Genomic DNA, 20,522 nt, shown 5'->3' with positions numbered 1-20,522 from the left:
GTACATGTACCCACAAAATACACTTATTGACAACAACAAGCGAAATAATAGTCCCAACTTTCATAAATGATAAAATTACTTGCAAATACGTCCCTGCGTTCTTTCCTAGTGTAAACCAACCTTTAGTCTGTGCAGACCATCACTTATACACCTATACAGTTTATCAGGTACAGCAATATACGTATACTGTATTGATTATAATTTTAGAATCTCACAAATTGATTGTGTGTCAGTGCTATGTATACCAACCAACTGTTGATTCTACAGACAAACAAACGGTAACCATTACCTTTTATGAAATTAAGCTATTATAAGTCCTACTTTCAAGAAGAGAAAAATGTACAAATTCAATATTAGAATACCCAACAGCTGCCTAGTGCAATACGCCAGTCTAAACAATGTCAACACAAAGCGCTGATAGAACAATACAATACGTAATACTTTACCACACTAAACAGGAACAATGAGCTAATGCAAGGTTCCCAAAAGTACAGTGATTCAACACGATAGCTGATAGTGCGGTAGTGGTGTTATAAATCCTTAAAAGGACTTTAAATTAGAGCCAAAAACCTTGAATAAACCCAGGAACTTTGATAACATTGTTTAATTTCTATATATAGCAAACTTTAGAATTTCAGAAACGAAGCACAAAAGAGTTTTGATAAGATATTTATTTTTTACTCAGAAAATTGATTCCCTTGAAACATAGGGCTATCAAACATTTTGAATTTTATAACCGGACTTTTAACCCATTCATTGTATTTTTATATTATTCTTTAAATAACACATTCTTCCTGTGTCACTTTTAAGCTACAAGCAACACAGTAACTATGCAATAACTTTGACCTGCTGTTGACAATAATTGGACCTGGCCCTGTTTGTACAAGGCAAATATCGCATTAAAATAGGCCTACAGTAGGGTTGTTGGTAGAATTTTGATAAGAGGTAACTTTTTGTATCTGATATCATCATCAAATAAAATATTGAATGGTGTTGACACAAGCAGCAATTTGAAAGTAGGGTCAAGTTCAAGAGATATGCACTGAGTAAGGGCCTGTTCAGACCTACAGATTTTCATATCATACGCGGTGTACAACTCTATACTGTAGGTCTGAATCAGGAAAAGATTAGTGGAAGCCACCTCTTACGACACTGATCTTTTGTTTATTACGACAGCTCAGGGTACAAGATTAGTGAACGACGCTTACAATACAAAAGTCATGCATTTTGACCTCCAACCAATCAAATTTACTCCTGCATACCAGATGTTCGCCTAAATCGATGACGCTTCAGTTCCTAACGAAAGCGTTAGTTAAGCGAGTCTGTTACGACCGACGCTAATAATATGGCATTGCTTGCGATATGAAAGCATAACTCCATGGATCTGAACATACCCTTAGTGTGTTTATTGGAAACACTACCGTCACAATTCTAATATAAATTATAAATCATTGCTATCAGGGTTACCTAGAGGTGAAGTTTACTTTAAATAAAGAGAACCAAATTATAAACAGTACACTATTGACAACAGGTGTGAATTGATATTTGATTTTTCTGCCCAAAATTGCCTAGTTCCAACTGATTTGAGCTGTCATACCATGGAGTAAATAATCCTCTGTGCTGAGTCTCTGTATATTAATATTATAAGCCTGGCATTTGATAACGTGTAGAAAATTTCAGTTTAAAGAATCCTTTAAATAGCATATTGTCCCCCTGAAAGAAATATTTAAAAAAAAAATTTTTTTAACTTGAATATGCCATTTTAATGTCACATAGTACTAGTAGTTATTCAATTTCACCAAAATTTGAATCAAAAGAAATTATTCACCTGAAAAAAATGTAATTTAATGCAAAAATTAGTCATGTTGACTGGAAGACAGTTGGTTTTTGGTTGCATTTAATCGTTTATTTTGTCTTTTTATAATAAGTTTTTTTAGTTTTTTTCTACAGAAGTGATTATCACTAACAGCAAAATGGCCTATTCAAAGTCTTTTTATTAATCATACTTTTGGGAGTACAATACATGTTTAATATTGGAGTTTTATTAATAACCGTAACTTTTTTGAAATGTTTAGTGTACAAAAAATGTCATTCCAGCTCTGCTACTCAACTTGCACAAAAAAATTGTTTAGTTAAAAAAGGGATTGCCATTTTGTAAAGGACATGCATGCATTGACAATGGATTTGGTATTTAATTGGGCGTACCATAGAATAAACGGTATCTATAGCTGGTGTCAATATGAACAATGTTAACAACTTTGGTATTGTACAAACACGGGCTGTGTATGGGTCAAAGGTGACAATTTAAGTTGAAATAACAGACCAGACTATAGAATTTATAATATACTGTAATGTAAAATAAAATTAATACGTTTGATGTCAAAGATTATTGGATATATGTCTAAAAATATCAAATGACCATACAAAATAACGGAACAGCAATTTCAATACTTAATCCAAATGTACTACTACAACATTGAACCACGACAGGCCTAGGCCTAGAGTACACTTTTCTGCGGATTTTTTTGTTTTCGGCAATAGAGTCAATGCAGATATTTATTTTAACTAGCTAGGCCTAGGTTACTACAATCCTACGTAATGGATGGTAACGTAGAATACCCTTCACTACCTCAGGACCTTAATCACCAATTACATCATAAAATAACATAACAGATAATGTACTCCTTTTGGTGTAATAAATACTAATTTAATAGAATCTCAGCTGAAATAAAGGAAATTTTGATATTAATAAATGACTTTTTTAAAATTATCTGAAAAAAAATTGTTATTCTTTTAAATTTATAACAATAGGCTAGGCCTATATATCAAGTCAATAAATGTGGGACTAGTGGGTCAATAATAAGCAATAACCAGACGCATGGGGTAGTAGGCCTAGGCCTAGTACTTACTTAGTGTAGAACTGTATTGTATACAAAGTCAATAAACAGCCTATATAACGAAGGGTTGGGGTGTCGGGTCCCTGGATGGTTCCTGTTGATAGCTGTGTCCTGTGTGGTTGCTCACCACCACTACGACGTGTATCCTAAAAAATAATGGCCTACACAATACTTTCACAATAAAAATACACATCTAAGAATATTCACCTCACCTGCTTTATTCTTTCTATTTCCCAAAAAACTAAAATTGAATGAAACAGGTTGCATTTATTAGTCCCCAAAGCCTAAAACTGAGATTGGAATTCACCGTACTTCCACCGTGTCCGTCTCTCTTCTTCAAAGCTTATCTCTTTCAGCTCGTTTTGTAAATTAGAGAGGGCGCAATACATGATCAAACAGGTGGTGGTGGTGGTAATCTGGGTGATTTTTGCGTTTTATTTTATTCTGTCAATAATGATTATTATTAATTCAATATTTCGGAATGATTTTATTGCCACATCTAAAAATACATCAGCGGTCAATGATCTACCATTCTGAATCCATGTAATTTCATAATAGACACCACTCATCACGAAAATCAAAATCTTATCACTAGGCCTAAAACCCGTGAATAACTGTTTGATTTTGCTTTTTTAGGCCTAATGACATTTTAATCAAGTATTAATAATTGAGTTATAATGCGTGATGCTGTTAGCCATCATCGGTGGGTTAAATATTTCACCTATGATGTTGACACCAGTCTACCACGATGAGGTAGCATCTCCGACTTCAGACTGGGAAATTTGTTTTCTTCCCTATGGCCGAATCAAAAATTTTAAAACATGGGAAGAAGTATTGTTTACTCATTTTTTAGATTGTAATTTTAGGTTATAGGCCTAATGTGAATTAGTTTAATTAGTTTTATTGAAAAACTTTCATTGAAGAAAAAGAAATCTAAATTATAATAATTATTATTATTTTATCTCTAAACATACAGACAAAACTGAGGATAGTATAAAATGATTATTATTATTATTAATATAATAAACCTATCATAATTTATTTGCATTTATCTATTTTTGTAATAAATTTTCTCTTGATTTTGACCGACTGTATTTTTTTTAATATTTTGCGAGTCAATTTTCTGAGCATTAAATTATCATTTAGATAAAACTGTTTTTATTTAGTCTTCTGTGTTGGTTAAGTTTGGTTTATGTATACCACCTAGTATTATTAAAAGTAACAGTATGATATTATTAAAGTATCCTTCTTATAGGCCTAGTATATATCGTTATTATATATTAGACCTATCTTACTTTATTGGTTCTTATTGATACCATCTTTTTGTATGTACATCTTATTTTATCGATTGTTATATCTAATTGTATATTATTCTAATGGTATTCGATCTGTTGTAGGCCTACCTTCTTTAGCATTGCATCTAATCTTATACTGTGGTTATCTCAGTCTATCATCTTATCTTATTGTATCGTAATCTTCTTTTATTGCATCTAATCTTATACTGTGGTTATCTCAGTCTATCATCTTATCTTATTGTATCGTAATCTTCTTTTATTGCATCTAATCTTAACTTCAAATGTTTTTATTTTTAATTTTTTGTTTTGTTTTTTTGTTTTGTATCTTATCTTAATAATTGCATCTTTAACTTACTTATCACTTTTTTTGTTGCATTTATTCTTACAGCTATACCTTTATTGAATCTTATCTTATTGTATCTTATCTTATTCCAATTTAACTTATTGAATCGTAACGTACTTATTTTATCTTTTCTTACAGCTTAATCTTATTTTAGTTTATTCCAATTTAACTTATTGTATCTTAACTTATGAATCTTATTATATGTATTATTATAATTACCTTAACTTATTTATTATCTTATTAATCGTTTCTTTTTGTATCTTATATTTTACCTCATCAACAAGTGATTCCCAACTTATGCCAAGTATCTCACATTCGTCAACTACTATCAAGAATGCTATTATGCATGGTTTTACCGATGTGTGAGATATTCTATTTGTAATCAAATATTTTACAGATTCTTGTCTCACTGTTTCTATCTTTTGTTTGATAATTTCAGAGCTAGCGTTACTGCTACCAATATCACAGTAAGCATGTATAAAGTCAAGACAAGTGACATTATTAATCTTAAAGTTTAAACTCTTTAGTATATTGAATTCTATTTGTGAAATTATTTTAGAATCAAAATAGCCAATATCCTGAAGGCACTGACAAGTATAAGGTATGATACTCTTTGATTGGTATCGTTCAGCACATTTCATTGCAAGGCAAAATGATGCAATTGCCAACTCTTCTAGATTACCTAGTCTAACATCTGTGTGATCACACATCAATATACTTTCTACAAGTGTAAGGCTACGATGTACTATATCGTAATCGATTATGTATCCATACCGCATGAGCTCTGATCGAATGTAACATAAAAACTCTACCATATTATCTTTAACAGAATGCGATTCAAACTGGGCCCATGGATTTTCAGAGACTTTTTGTCGATCGAGTAATGTCTTAAAATAATCATGATTGGATTCATGTTCATAATTTTCATTTGGAAGTTTAGAATTTGAAGTCAAGTCTGTGGATATGACGTCATTATCGCCTGACGCATCCCTGCCAGTCTTTCTTTTCATTTTCTCATCAGTAGAAAGAAGCTCAATAGTCTTATTGTAATGATTTTCGTTATCGACAGAATTTTTTGAAATACTTTCTACTTTAGTAAGATTATCTAATTCTTTTAATTCAGAAATATTATTGCTTACTTTAGCATTACGTCTGACGTAGGGACAACCCCTGGCTTTAGCCCTCCGTCCTTCTTTTCGGTGAATGCTAGCATCACCCATGGTGGCGTGAAAATCGTTTGATCTCACCGTCACCTGGCCTAGATCTTTGGCCTCCTCTAAAGAAGCATAAAATCTTCTTTTAAATATATACTTAGCCATACTCACTTGAGATATAAGTATAGCAAATGTAAATAAGAATCGATGTTTCGTATTTCAAAATTTATTTAAAAAGTAAGTGCAGTTTTCTTTCGTTTGAACGAAGAGCAATTTGAAATCACTGTTCACTAGTTGGAAGAATTTATCATTCTGACTTTAAAAAGCTTGGATTTCGTTAATTTTTTTCGAATGTATTGTGACGTAACAATGGTTGCGACGTTCTATTTTGCACGCAGGACGCGTGCGTTAACCAATGAGATCGTTAAAGCGTCACTAGGAGGATACCCCAACTTTACAACACGCGCGCGTATTACGAGGACAATCGTGACGTCACCAACATTTGTTAAAATGATGAGAATTTTTAAATCCATGAGCTACCTTTTTTAAAGCAGAGAAACATTCCTCCATGTTTAAACCAACTTAAATCTAAAGAAATAGACCTTACGCTGACTATCAAACGTTAAGCTGTATACACTATCACACTTTAGGCCTATATCAAAAATGTGAATACGATGATGTCATATCACATACCATATTTGGGCACACTAACTACACACCTATTTTGTTAAACTAATTTGATAGTGTAGACAGAGCTTTATGTTTAAAAAAATGTGATGTGTTCATATATGCACATGATGATGTCATATCTTGTTGACATTAATGTAGGCCTAATTAATGAAAATAAACCTATTCGTGTGGTATATAAAAAGCCTCCTATGAACAGAAATCCAAGAGCAGGTATTTCGGCAGTTCGAAAATACAGTGCAAATTAAAAACAATATATTATACTGAAACAAATATAAATGCATTCAATCGTTGATGATGCTGAACAAGGGACCTTCAGATTGCACTAGTCGGGTTCGATTTTCTGTATTTTATCCGAAATACCACAGTTGAAAGAGCGTCAGCCTCAGAGATCTGAAGGTACCTGGTGCTGCAATCTCGGACTGATCTCGACATATCACCGATTAATATCGTATTATTAGTGCATAATATTTTTTAAGATGCATTTTTTACCTGAACAAAATTTTTTTCATTTTTTGTTGTTGAATATGCCATTTTAATGTCATATATTAATTATCCATTCTCATTTTATACGAGAAAACCTGATTTTTTCTTTTTTAACGGAATAGACTAACTTTATTAAAACTTAAAATAAAATAGCGGCGGCGCCACACACGAAAACAAAACTTATTAACGTACTGTGTTCGACTGGTAAAGCCTTCTTATACCAAAAAGATTGCAGTCGAATACGCATATTTACAACTCGTATTTTTAACACAGAGAGAGAAGTGGTGGATGGGAGGAATGGAAGTGTTACCTTTTGATTTTTGACGAAGTGTCTGTCACAATGGGATACATTCTTATAATATTCTACATTGTTCTATTTATAATATTCTTATTATTTATTTCAAGGTATGACTTTATTTCAATTTATGACTAATTTCGACTATGTCTAGCTTCAATCCTAGGCTTACTAGCTAGGCTAGCATAGCCACATTTTTATCTCAGGTCAGGCACATCAATCTCACTCTTTTGGCATGCTTTTGCTATGTAAGGTTATTTCGTCCTTTCTACATTTATTGTATCATTTACATAGCCTCATCCTTATGTTACAGAATAAGACTTAAGAAGTCTGTATACATATGTATTTACCAATAATTATAATCAAAATTATTGGATCAATCAATGCCACAAAGGTATTTTATTACGTTATGGTTAAAAGATATGGATTGGTACCATAATCCATATCCAAACTTCCAAACACTAAAGGTACGGTAATTATAGTGGGCACTATGTAAGCATAGATGTTAATCAAATAGGTATGGAAATGGATTTCGGCAAGCCAGCTGTTAGGCGTGGTGGGTTTGTGATGAGGCTATGGCTTAGTTTAGAGGTACTGGGATCAATTCTCTGCTTGACGATTTTATGTTTTTTTAATTTAAGAGAGATTATTTAGAGGGTTAGGTTTTTAATATTTAGGAACGAGTTTTAATATATAGGACTAGTTTTATATTTAGAAATGAGTTTAATATTTAGGATGAGTTTTATTTTTAGAATCAAGTTTTATATTTAAGAATGCAATTTTACCTTTAGCACACGGAAGTTAAGATATGGTACCATATCTTTAGCCATGGCGTTTTTATTATCATTTATTACTTTCTTGATTTGATTGCAGATGTTTTGCAGTACTCCTATCAAAACTTATGAGCTTAATTCTGAAGAAAAGCATCACTGTGGATTATGTTGGATTCTTCTCCTTAAGGAATGTTTCCATAAGCCTGGATACTGGAAGTTTGGTAGGAAGAATTACAGAATCCTCTCACAATGTCTTTCCATTTTAAATCTTGCTTTTTACATTTTTTTACTTTTTACTACTGTAACACCGTCCAATCAATATTGTAAAACATGCTATACATTGCATATACAGAATGTGTGAAGGATGGGGGTTTGTAATAAATAAGCAGGGGACAGAGACAATCACAGGACCATTGACGATCGGGACGACAGACGATGCCCATTTTTAAAGTCTTATACAGTACATCATTTACAGATGATTGATCTAGTAGAAAAGATTATTTAAAGGGTTAGGTTCAGTTTATTTAGGGGTCCCCCTGGTAGGTTGATTATTTAGGAGTTAGGTTGATTATTTAGTATTTAGGTTGATTAGGAGTTAGGCAGGCCTAAGTTTAGTTATTTATGGGTCCAATTACCGTGGTCCCAGTCATCCATGGTCCTGATAGCCTAAAAAGCATGTGAAAAATAAATTGTTTGCACAATATTTTGTGTGCACTTGATAGCAATAACATGTTGTTTTTTACAGGCATTGGATAACATCTGGATATCCTGGAGATGTTTCAACTCTAACCAAGAGTAAGTGATTTATCATGTGTTTTTCAATGAAATATTTAAAGTTTTTCTATTTATATTTAAAACAAGATTGATGATTATTTACATTATTATAATTTATGAATTTATTTATTTTAATGAGTTTTTGTTATTATTTGTTGTTATTTATTTTTTTTGCAAGGTATCCAATGGTATTGCATATTGGAGAGATGAGCATACGAGCTGATTTAGCTCATGGACAAAAAGTAAGCAGTCTGGCTCATGAAGCCAAAAAACCAAAGAAATCTCAAGGTAATGTACAGACCTGTGATCATTTCATCCCGCATTCAGTGGCGTAACAGCTATAAGTGCTCACTGGCTAAACCCAGGGTCTTCAGGGGTCCAGAGAATAAGCAGCCAACAACTGCCAAGCATTGGAGGGCCCCGGCCCCATTACGAGTGTTAAACCAGGGGCCTTTGCCCATTGTGTTATGTCACTGCCCACATTTCAATATTCACATATTTTGTACATTCAAAGCTAGATTATTCTATTAATAATAACAGCTACTCAAAGTTAATAAGAGACACAAATAACTGTTCAAACTTTTTATTATTTTTTTTTATAAATGGCACACTTTGATGTAAGAGTACCCAGATTATCCAGATAAAAATAAATATGCCTTGTTATCAACTCATAGAACTAAAAAAAGACTTTTGACCATGTAGCCAATAACAAGTCAATACTGTGTCAATATATGCAATTTTTCTCTTTATTTTAGGATCATTGGTGAAAAATTACATAATTCCAACAATAAGGAGATTAGTGCAGGTAATTATAATAATTATTTATTTCTGTATAAAAATCAACACAAAAAGAAGCAGCAAAAGCTGAAACCATTGTATTTACAAAAAAATATAAAATATGTACAAAATTATATAAATACACATGAAAACAAAATTAATTAACATTAAAAAGATGAAATACCAAAATCAATATAAAAAATATGATTGTGATTAAATATGTATCAATAAACAAAAAAGGCATAATTAGTAAGATTACACTACCAACCAAAAAGTGATTATATTTTATAAATAGACAATACTCATGTTCAATGAACCAAGTTTATACAAAACACAATCCTGGAGGACAGAGTAAACTATTCTGTTATGTCTTGTTATCATGGCGATTTTGTGTTTAGTGTAAACTTAACCGGGCCACCAGGTGTATTTAGCACAAGATTCTATTTATATGCTAATCAATGATGATGGTAGCTACAAATGTGCATATTCCTATCAATTTGTTAGATGATAGTGTAAACTATCCAATCCAACTATAGGCACCTATACAGCTCAGCCTGCAGACCCTTAAAAAAGCCTTGCCAAACTATGACAGTAATTTCAATTATAATCAAAGCTTGGAACTAGTACTGTGTAACTAAGAGCCTGTTCAAACTTTACAGTTTACACATGTAATGGTCGTGTGTGGTGTAAATTTTTAGATGGGGATTTTTTAGGTGGATTTTTCAATAAACAGCAAGCTGCTTAACCACAAGATAAGGAGCAATTTGACCATATTAGTGTAAATAAAAAGAAGTATGAAATATATTTTTTTCAGTTTACATGTGTAAATTGTTTGTAGTCTGAAAAATTTGTCTGGTTATTCCCAAGAGTAATTTAGGTAATACACATGTAATTGAGTTAGAAGACAGCCTTAATAGTGAATGGTTACCGCAGTATGTTGGATTTTAATTGTGTTAAAGGACATTTTAATACTTCCAGCACCATCATGATGATGATGAGGATGATGATCATCATCATCATTTTTGTTTCCATTTTTCAGATTCTAGGTTTAAAGATTGACTCAGTAACCCTTATGTTACTAAATGCTACTGGTACAGATTCACTTCTTCACATATCAACCAGCAGTATCAGCCTATCTGCCAGTGCAGATGACGATACCGTTGTGTCGGCCAAGCTGTCAGTTTCAAAATTTTCATTCAAATTATTGAAGAGCATTGATCAAACAGTAAGTTGTAACACGTGGAACCTTGGAACGTTGATTGCCACACTGCAGCAAAAAATGAAACTTCTTATACTTTTAGCACTACGGACTGAAGGCCCATTTACACTAGGATGATAGCGATCGACGGTAAATAGATAATCATGCGTGTTTCTTACATAAAACAGCAGAACTATAGGATAATTATTTAGGCTGTCTTTGATAAAAATTATATGTTTTAAAATCCAATCAAATGACATCATGATTAATAAAAACAATAAAATAGTTAAAATTAAATTGTCGCGATATTATTGCTGTTATTATGACGTCATTTGATTGGACGTGTGAAAATATTATTTTTATCTAAGGAATCATAGATGGTTATCCTATAGTTATAAGATGAAAACTTGTTCGATTTCTTTTGTTTTATATATGAAAAATGCATATTTATCTATTTTTATTGTCAATCGATATTGTCCTAGTGTAAATGGGCCTTTAGTGGGCTATCCTTGGTGTGAAACACCAAAAATAACAACAACAATGTGAAGTCTTGTCTTTTGTCTTAATGTTGTGATAACTCACAATTTGTCTGTTTTGTAAATTTTAAATTGGCAAATTTTCACACTAAAAAATTAAAATCATCATTTTTTAACAGCAAAATTGACATTTTTGATAACTATTAACATATATGTTAGAGCCTCCTATTAAAACCCCTAGAAAGCCCCTGTATAATATATACAGGTCTGCATAACATTGAAAAAACTGAATAGAATAGAATCACTATTTATGCTATTAAACATTTATGAGCCAATTATCTTGAGTAGGTCGTAAATAAACAAGGATTATTTTACAGGTTGCTAGGGAGCAAGCTCACGTAGCTGAGGGATCTACGTCATTAGCATTATCTTTACAAGCTGATCTTATCAATAAACGACTGCTGGTAAGGAGGTCTTTAAACTTTCACCTTTAACCTTTCTAATTAAAAAAATTTAACCAATCATATATATTTATGGTTTTTAATAATTAAAAAATAAATGTGGAATTATAGAGTCTAATAAAAGACAAGATTAATAAATAAAGTACAGCAGAGTGTGTTGCAGGTAGTTTTTAGTGAGTTTGATAAAAGAAATATATGACTAGCAGATTTATATTTCGGGAGAGGGCTTGCAAAAATTAGCACTGTACTTAACTTATGCTGAAACAATGCTTCGTGGAATGTTATGTTTATTTGTAGGCAGTTGAGGTAGTGGTAGGTGAGCCCACGTTGCGGCTTCATGAAGGTAAGGATAACTCCATTCTCTTGTCCTTGTCACAACAATGTGATGCTTTTTTGCAATCATACTAACATAATTAAATATTGATTGATAGATGTTTGGTTTTTATTATTTCAGTTATCGGCAAAGTTAACTTTTGTCTATAGATAACCATCATAAGTTTGTATATTTCAAACAACTATGTATGTAATACCATGGAACTATAGTAATACTGTAATTTGTTTACCTTTTAGGCTTTCTGATGACTGCATCACCCCCAAGAGCACCTAAACCTGTTGAAGATGTCACAAATGACTCAGAATTGCCCGATCCTGATCCACAACTTACTCCAGAGCAAAGGGCCACAAAATTCATAAATAAGCTTCCAAAGGTGACTACTACATCATTTTGATATATCCATTGCACACCAGCTGAGGTGTTAGGTATTAAATGGTGTTTTTAATGTAATAGTGATATAACTTTTAAATGATAATAACATTAAAATGAATTACTGTTCCTTCTTTAGGAAGCAAGATTTCAGATGGAAAATGTCAGTATTCAGATTGCTTTTCAGAGCCATAATAGGTAAGAGGACAATTCCCTTTGTAATTATACTGTGATAAATAACAGAGCTTAAATAGACCAGTAGTCGTATTCATCATTCACACTTAGGCTAAGGAAAACACTTACCCTTAAAAATCTCCTATCTAAGTGAATACAGTTTAAAGGAAATACTTTATATTTTATTGAGTTAAGTGAAATATCTCACTTGAGTGTGATTTGTAAATACAACCACTAAACACCAGGATAACACTTACTATTTCTGAAAGACACATTTGCACATAATGAAGATGATTAAAGCTCTGTCTACACTATCAAAGTAGCAACAAAAGTGTGATGTGCCCAAATATGGTAGTAATATGACATCATCGTGTCCATATAAGGACACATCACATTTCTTGTCACATAACGCTTGATAGTGTAGAGTATTTCTATATAATTTTCATTGTGAAATAAAATCCATTTCTTGAATTTTATTTGAATATATATTGTGTGTGTTTACAGGTTGTTACATCTTAGCAGTGAGTGTATAGCAGGCACTAGCAGCATTGATACAGAGGAACTTGTGTCATGTGACAAGGATAATGAATTATTTCTACCAAAAGCTTCATTTAATTTAAATTTTACAGGTGAGTAAACAAACGTTGGTTTCAACATTTTCTCTTTGTGGTAAACTAAAATACAGATTGTTTTAAATAAACCATCATGACTTAAATAGAGGACAAATAGATTTAATGTTCCATGATTTGTTTTGAAATATTTTTTTTCTAGATATTACAATCAAGAACAATAAGGGATCTAGTTTGTTTGCATTGTCAAGCTTTGAAACAGCCATTGGTGTAAGTGATTATAGACCTTGTCTTCTCAAAAGTAAATTACAGAGCAATTTTACTTGCTACCAATAATTTAAAAATATATTTTCAGTGAAAAGTTGATTGGCCAAAATCTGAAAGGTTTTACAGGCCATCAAGTACCTGTACTAAAGTTTGGTTCCCTCTAGAACGCAATGAAAGGACGTAAGCTGGGTAGACCAATCAAAATCATTGGATTATTCAAACTGTTGCTTGTGATTGGTCAATTGCTTGCGTTGCGGCTTACGTCCTAGTGGGAACCAAGCTTTAATCCAACACGGTATTACAAAAGTAGCAACTACCTAGACCTAGACTAGCTGACCTACCTTAAGTGTTTGTCAGACTTTTTGTCTTACTCTGACATAATTTGTACTTGATACTAAGTACATATTAAGAACCTTCCCTTGATATAATTATTATTATTTGTATATTATTACAATGTTTATAATTTATATTTATGGGTAAATAAAGAAAGAAAGAAAGAAAGAACACTAATTCTTAACATCTGACATAGCTCCCTGATGCAAAGCTACTCCACAGCACAATTATCATACTTTATTTTTGTTTCATAGGCTTGTGACGATGGTATTTACTCAGGGGTGGCAGTAGATAGTTGTCACTTTACTTACCATGAGGAAGAGGCTAACTTCTGGTTTGGCATGCTACGAGATTATAAGACTTGGTATAAGCTGCTTGAGCAGGACCTGGCAGTCCAAAAGATACCGAAAGCTGGCAAGTAAGTTACACACTCCTATTCAGGGTACATCCTCTTTCAGGGAACACTTTGTTGGGAACAGAAGCAGCACAATTATTATATGTGTTCTTCTGTAGTTAAATCTGTCAGGGAGCCATTCACAAACATCACTAACTTGCCATCATAATTGTTTCTGCAAAAACTCCTATTTCACATGTTCCATATCCTTAAAACAGGTCACATTACCATATTACCAGGTTCTCAGTGCTGTATCTCCACATACTGTAATATCCCAGTATCATAGGAATATTTGGCAATATCTCTTTTGTATCACATGGTGCCTGTATCATGTAAGGTTAGGGTTACAGTGATTAAGTTCACTTAGGTTGACCCTGGTCTCCCCAATTTCAGGTTTTTGTTTATGTATATACATAAATAGACCAAATAAATAATGAAATGAAATGAAATATGATACATGATACTAGGAGATACATGTCAAGCACATGTGATGTTCAATATTCCTATGATTCTGGAGAAAGTACTGAGAACCGAATGGCCATATACAGTATATTTGCTGCACAGTGAAAAGTGTGTGATGATTAAATGAAAACATAAATATCTCCTAGATATAACCCTTAATATTTTTTTTTTTTTTTTTTTTTTTTTTTTTTTTTATTTCATACTCATCCAACATAATATACTTATGTCTATTGTCTTTGCAGACTATCTTATTTCATTTCCAAGTTTTCTCTACCAGTGGATGCTGACTTTGACCTACAGGATTTCTCCATAACAACTGTGTTACCCAAGCTACCTAAGTGTTCCATGATTGGCTCTACAATTAAGCTAGGTTTTAAAGTGTTTATTGATAGAGGTACAGTACGTGTCAATTATATTTACAAACAAACAAACTAAAAAATTGTCAAGTGATACTATAATTATGTTCATTTCATTTCAAAAACATTTTTATATTCAATAATGGTAAAATAACAATACATAAGATATAATTAAGACATTTTAATGACTATTTTTGGGTCTCTTTTAAAAGTTTTTTTTTTCTTACAGCATTTTTATTAAAACGGCAACAAAGAAACTTAAGGTTCGTGAATCGTATATATATTTTTTATCTCATTTGTAAATGTATTGATTTTTTTCAGACACAAAATGTAACTGCAAATGTTTCATTGTAAAGTTGTCTTGTCATCTTTTTTGTATTTAAATAATTTTAATCTCTCATTTTCAGTGGTGTATTGCAAGTAGACAAGCTATTCTGTGTATTAGATGGTGCAATGGCACCAAATACCAGTCTACCTCCCAATAAACATGTATGGGGTGCCCCGTGTGCAATAAATTCATATACTTTAGAGGTAAGACATTATCCAGTTTACTACTTATGTGGATAAGAAAAAAGGCCAAAACAGATGTTTACATATAATGTGTAACAGATACACAGATACCTAACCCAATGCTTTCCTAATTTGATTTAAAATACACTATCGAACTAGTTTGCACTAGTAGTGCTATGACATCATCATGTCCATGGGAACATCACATTTTTTTGTCACATAAAGTTTGATAGTGTAGACAAGAATTAACAATAACTTACTATAAAAAAAAGTACTGTAAGCACATATTTTATTGTGAGGTTACAAGCAATATAAAAGTAAGATAAAAACAGTAGCAAAGAGAATATTATATATAATAATATACCTAAAATGTGATAAAATTAATTTTTGTTTTTTAAAGTTCCAACACACTCCAGATTCTTTAACATTAAACGGATCTCTAAAGAACCTTCAACTAGAATCATCGTTAGACCTGCTGAAGCTGCTAGCCCACCTAGCCAAGGTTTTCTACTCTGACAAACAGAAGTCGACAGCCAGGCCTTCACCACCCTTGGCTAAGGTACAGATAAGCATCAAGCCCAGGCGGGATCTCAAGATAGATATGAAGCTTGAGCATTTTAATTTTTTCATATGCAGTGATCTTGAAGGTAGCCATTTTATTTTTATCTGTTATTAATATTATTCATAAATATTTGTAAACCAGAATTAACAGTTCAATAGAAAACAGCTAACACGCTGTCTGTCTGTCTGTCTGTTTGTCTACGAGTACTTTTTGGTAGTGACTGATGGATTGAGTGAGCAACCTGGTAATAATTCATTTATTTTTTAGAATGCTTGATGTTACGATTGGATTCGGTCTCTGCTATAGTAGATAAATCTTCTTCGTTTACAATGGAAGCTTTCAAGTTTTTAAAAGTTAAGAAGATACAAAAAGTAAGTAAGAAATTTCACTTATTTCATGTTTTTTTAAATTCCATTTTTATCTTAAATAATGAATAAAAGACATAGTGATAAGTCGTTAATATTATATTTTTCAGGCCATTGATTGTGTAACATACAGTGAGCTACCAGATTCCTGGATTGATGTTGGCAAATTGGTGGCTACTCACTCATCTGTTAACAAGGTAACCTATAGAACTGTTTCTAAAACACATAATACAAATTATGTAACCAGTCTTAGAAACATGTGACCATCTCTTCCTTTATTTGTCTTTCTTACAGATTGTGAATATTGAAGTTAATTCAAAATGCTCGGCATCATGGGATACTACAAGTCACATGACCATCTTTCATCATGTAAAAAAGTTGACAGAATTTGGATCGAAAATAAAAGGTTTGCACAATATTACTTTAAATATTTAAAAAGTTACTAATATGTATGTCACTTTATTACTGTATTTATTTTATCTGTTTTTCAGAAATGTTGCCAAAGAAAACTAAATCAGAAACTCTTCCATCACCATCCAGTGATCCTAGTCTCATTGCGGAGACGTTAATTGAGCTGTCTGCAAGAAATGTGCAATTGTTTTACAGTGTGTCTTTCAAGATGAGGTATTTTGTCATTCTGAATGTTTTCATCAGTGTTCTAGATATAGTTAGATGTTAAATTAAACTGATAACACAATATTGCTCTTAAAGATGTATTGTCCCCCCAAAAACATGAAACATTTAGAATAATTAAATCAGACTTTGAATAGGTTATTTTGTAGTTTTAATAAAGTTAACCACTTGCGTAGAAAAAAGTTGATTTACTACATTCTTTCTTGATATGTAGGAATAGTATATGTATCAAATCACTGAGAGTGGAAACAAAAGCAGGCTCCTTAAAGGTCACTGTTCCTGAGTTATGCTTCGGGTTCGAAGGTCATGATCTTTTCAATGTCAAGGTAATGAATTGTTGTTAAGTTTAAAGCAGATTTCTTTGGGTATTTTTTATTCAAATCATGTAGAAAGTAAAAATTTACAATTTCTGTTTGTTTTTTTTAACAAAAATTGGCATCTTATATTCGATATGTATTGTCTTTGTTTTGTAGTCTGTGTGTATGGAGAAGCTAATAGATGATCCCCAACTGTTGGAAGAACGCAGTAACTCTAAACACCTCACTGCACCATCAAATAAGGCTTGGTTTGTTTAATTTTGTAATAGATCATATACTCTTTGTAGTGGTGGTTGGTGGTTTAAACATGTTTGCCTTCCAATCCCAAGGTCCAGCAATCAATCCTAACCTAGTGTAACTCACAACTCTTTCAACTCCACTCCTTAAGCCTCCAAAGAGATAATACAAGATTATAACCACGATAAATTAGTTTAATTTAGTTTAAATAGTTTTTCAATCCTTTAATTAGCAAGTTGCTCGCCTTCATATAAAATTTAGAAAAATCATATTTATTTCAATTATCAACACATAAAAAAAGCATTGTTTGTATGAGATTGATTTTTAATTAATTTATTTCAATAATGATTTTTTTCATTCAGGGGTCTTACCATTGGTTCTCTAGAAGTTGATTTCCCATATCAATTTGACTTTGCTGCAAACCACAGTGCTGTAAGTATTGATTATGTAATACAAAGTTTAGGAATTACAGTGATAGATAGCCACACACTGGCTTGTGGAAAGCCTCTATACAAGAAAAAAGAAAAAACAATTTATTAAAGCAACGAAAAAAGTTTGAAACTGTAGTTCTCAGTATCTTGAGATATAGAAGAACAACTTTGGTAGGCGATTTATTTGTCCTTTTTACACTTAATTATCTTAGATTATCAACATTGTTAAATGGTTGAAGATGCTTCATTTTAAGAAGAAACAAGGAGAAGAACCTCTGTATGCTGACTTTGTCCTCAGAGTGAAAGTAAGTGCTTAAATATAAACCAGGCCTGAAATAAGCTCAGATTATATTCTATACTTCAAGGCCAAATAACACGTTTCAGCTTAACCTAATTGCAGGCTTGTATTAAATAGCATCTCTGTGTATCTGTCATTGTTTCTATAACTTTTAGATACAGTAGTCTATTTTGTGCTTATAGCTTTTATGGATAAACCAACATAGTCTTTTTCCCCATCAAAGCGAGATCATACACTCAAGAGTACCAACAATTTTGAACATCCTTCAAACAGTGGTATAATCCATGAGACACATTCTCAATTTAGCACAAACTCTGTATACACATATATTCGTAATTAAAATATTCATTACTTGGTTTAGAAAAAAAACTTTGTCTTAAGCTCTGTCTACACTATAAAACTTTATGTGACAAAAAAATGTAATGTGCCTATATATGAACACGATGACATCATATCACTACCATATTTGGGCATACACTTTTTTTGTAAAACTAGTTCGATAGTGTGGACAAGGCTTTATACAAGTACAATATTTATGTTATTGTATTGTTTAACAGTCGGTGATAATGAGGATTCATGATGATCCATTTGAAGTCAAGATGGGTGATTTCTTTGAGCTGATGAAGGATGAGTATCTCGAATCAGCACGTCGTTTAGATGTTCTTGGCAGCAAAGTGGCTGAATTGAGACAAAATCATGGAGAGCTGTTATCATGTAAGTCATGTATTTCTACACTTATTTTCCATAAGGATAAAAGAAACAAGTTTCCATTTCCATAAATTTTTCATTTTTAAAGAATTCTACCTCTTATATTAAGATATTGAGAATTCGGAAGATACTATCAGAACTTGATAGAGTTTTCACTTTCAAAAAACAAAAACAAATTGTGTACACTTAAAAGTGTCATTAATCTAAATGCCAACTTTATGTCAATGGCTACCAGATATCTCTATGTAGACGGTTACCTGAACCAGTACCAGTCTATCATCCATTTATCTTTGTTTTCCAGCAAACAAGATATCAGAACTGTACACATCCCTTGCAAAGAAGAACGTTGACATCTATCTGAAGCGTTCTCAGAAGCTGTATGCCACCACACCAATGCGCGTTGCTTTAATGACGCTAACACTTGACGATTTAGAGGTCATTATTCTAGCTGATCCATCGATGAATGGTAGAAAAAATATTATTGACATCATGAAAGAAATAGACCATTCCAGGTAATGAAACCTTTTTAATATCTTGGAAATTACTGCCAAGGTTATAATATTTTCTTCTAACTGATCCATAAGTCTTATAGTGCTACAGCAGAACCACAATTAAGGGGTCACAAATGTGTTCACTTGATAGGGGTGTTCCCTAAATAGAGGGTGTCCCAAATTTCATTAAATTATAAACAGTCATCTATAATATATTTTTTATTTTATTTTATTTTATTCAAACTCATTCAACAGCGGGAAACCCGCCCCTTACAGAATGGAATTAACTATACCATATAAAAATATATATAAATCTTATGTAACATGTATAATAATCATTTTGTAAAATTTTAGTGTACCCCCACCAGATGACATGCACTTCACTACCCTATGGTGCCGTGTTGTTAGGGGCAATGTTCAACACCTTGATATCAGTTTAAGGGATTTCCCTCTTCGAGTAATGGAATTGACTGACTGGATGTGGTGGGGACGGTTGCTAGGAGCTGAACAGGCTGGTGCATTAAGAGGTAAAATAATTGTAAACAAATCACATATAACACTGTAGCTTGCTTGTTAATGTTCAGTAGAACCTCTATTAAGGGAACAAATTTGGGAGCCAGCAAGGGTTGGCGACCGTAATTTTAAAACATATATTTTCTCATAAACAGTTTTTATTATTTCCAAAAATCACATTTATCTATTTTCCACATTTGTCTATTCATCTGTGTTTATTGGCTACTCATTTAAGTGATCTTGTTTTCTTTATGTGATAAATTAATAAATATTAGTAATTAATGTTTTATTATCATATTTCAGCCAAAAGAGAAACTGTTGTAGAAGTGGGTGCCCCATGGACTAACACAATAGTTACCCGCAGTATGCCAGCACTAAAGTTCTACCATGACTTAGTAGCAGGTAAGAAAATAATAAAATTATCTGAATTTTGTTGAAAGTATGTAGTTCACTTTTGGTCCTGTCTCATGTTTCTTTCTGTTATCTGTAATTCCTATATATTTTACTGTTGTACATTTGTAGTTGTTTAGATACAGATAAATGAAATAAAATGTCATTGATCAAGTCATGTGACGTTTATGAA

At 32.2% G+C, this 20,522-nt stretch overlaps 2 protein-coding genes across 6 annotated transcripts in view; one reads left to right on the top strand and one right to left on the bottom strand.

Annotated features, from left to right (window-relative positions):
• The window catches only part of LOC140044689 (uncharacterized), a 32,304-nt gene extending 28,914 nt beyond the window's left edge, over positions 1 to 3,390 (bottom strand). Inside the window, exon 1 of one of the 5 annotated variants that reach the window (XM_072089316.1) lies at positions 3,110 to 3,390. The gene's annotated coding sequence lies outside the window, so the exon portion shown is untranslated. Of the gene's footprint in view, positions 1 to 289; positions 394 to 3,104 lie in introns of those variants that run through there. The other 4 variants (XM_072089317.1, XM_072089314.1, XM_072089313.1 and 1 more) reach the window with 4 other exon arrangements.
• Positions 3,391 to 7,158: 3,768 nt separating this feature from the next.
• The window catches only part of LOC140044688 (bridge-like lipid transfer protein family member 2), a 49,028-nt gene continuing 35,664 nt past the window's right edge, over positions 7,159 to 20,522 (top strand). The window contains exons 1-29 of the mRNA XM_072089312.1: positions 7,159 to 7,267; positions 8,031 to 8,151; positions 8,676 to 8,725; positions 8,883 to 8,992; positions 9,460 to 9,509; positions 10,521 to 10,706; positions 11,533 to 11,619; positions 11,914 to 11,959; positions 12,187 to 12,323; positions 12,459 to 12,517; positions 12,998 to 13,122; positions 13,265 to 13,332; positions 13,917 to 14,080; positions 14,761 to 14,912; positions 15,104 to 15,137; positions 15,282 to 15,405; positions 15,785 to 16,031; positions 16,214 to 16,317; positions 16,422 to 16,508; positions 16,606 to 16,717; positions 16,803 to 16,935; positions 17,159 to 17,270; positions 17,418 to 17,509; positions 17,861 to 17,930; positions 18,142 to 18,234; positions 18,785 to 18,941; positions 19,237 to 19,447; positions 19,781 to 19,953; positions 20,243 to 20,341. Coding sequence (XP_071945413.1) covers positions 7,203 to 7,267; positions 8,031 to 8,151; positions 8,676 to 8,725; positions 8,883 to 8,992; positions 9,460 to 9,509; positions 10,521 to 10,706; positions 11,533 to 11,619; positions 11,914 to 11,959; positions 12,187 to 12,323; positions 12,459 to 12,517; positions 12,998 to 13,122; positions 13,265 to 13,332; positions 13,917 to 14,080; positions 14,761 to 14,912; positions 15,104 to 15,137; positions 15,282 to 15,405; positions 15,785 to 16,031; positions 16,214 to 16,317; positions 16,422 to 16,508; positions 16,606 to 16,717; positions 16,803 to 16,935; positions 17,159 to 17,270; positions 17,418 to 17,509; positions 17,861 to 17,930; positions 18,142 to 18,234; positions 18,785 to 18,941; positions 19,237 to 19,447; positions 19,781 to 19,953; positions 20,243 to 20,341 — 3,268 coding nt within the window. The 5' untranslated portion in view covers positions 7,159 to 7,202. The remainder of the gene's footprint in view (positions 7,268 to 8,030; positions 8,152 to 8,675; positions 8,726 to 8,882; positions 8,993 to 9,459; positions 9,510 to 10,520; positions 10,707 to 11,532; positions 11,620 to 11,913; positions 11,960 to 12,186; positions 12,324 to 12,458; positions 12,518 to 12,997; positions 13,123 to 13,264; positions 13,333 to 13,916; positions 14,081 to 14,760; positions 14,913 to 15,103; positions 15,138 to 15,281; positions 15,406 to 15,784; positions 16,032 to 16,213; positions 16,318 to 16,421; positions 16,509 to 16,605; positions 16,718 to 16,802; positions 16,936 to 17,158; positions 17,271 to 17,417; positions 17,510 to 17,860; positions 17,931 to 18,141; positions 18,235 to 18,784; positions 18,942 to 19,236; positions 19,448 to 19,780; positions 19,954 to 20,242; positions 20,342 to 20,522) is intronic.

This window comes from Antedon mediterranea, chromosome 3, assembly GCF_964355755.1.
Source record: "Antedon mediterranea chromosome 3, ecAntMedi1.1, whole genome shotgun sequence".
NCBI classification, from domain to species: domain Eukaryota; kingdom Metazoa; phylum Echinodermata; class Crinoidea; order Comatulida; family Antedonidae; genus Antedon; species Antedon mediterranea.
This window is presented reverse-complemented; position numbering and strand designations above follow the sequence as displayed.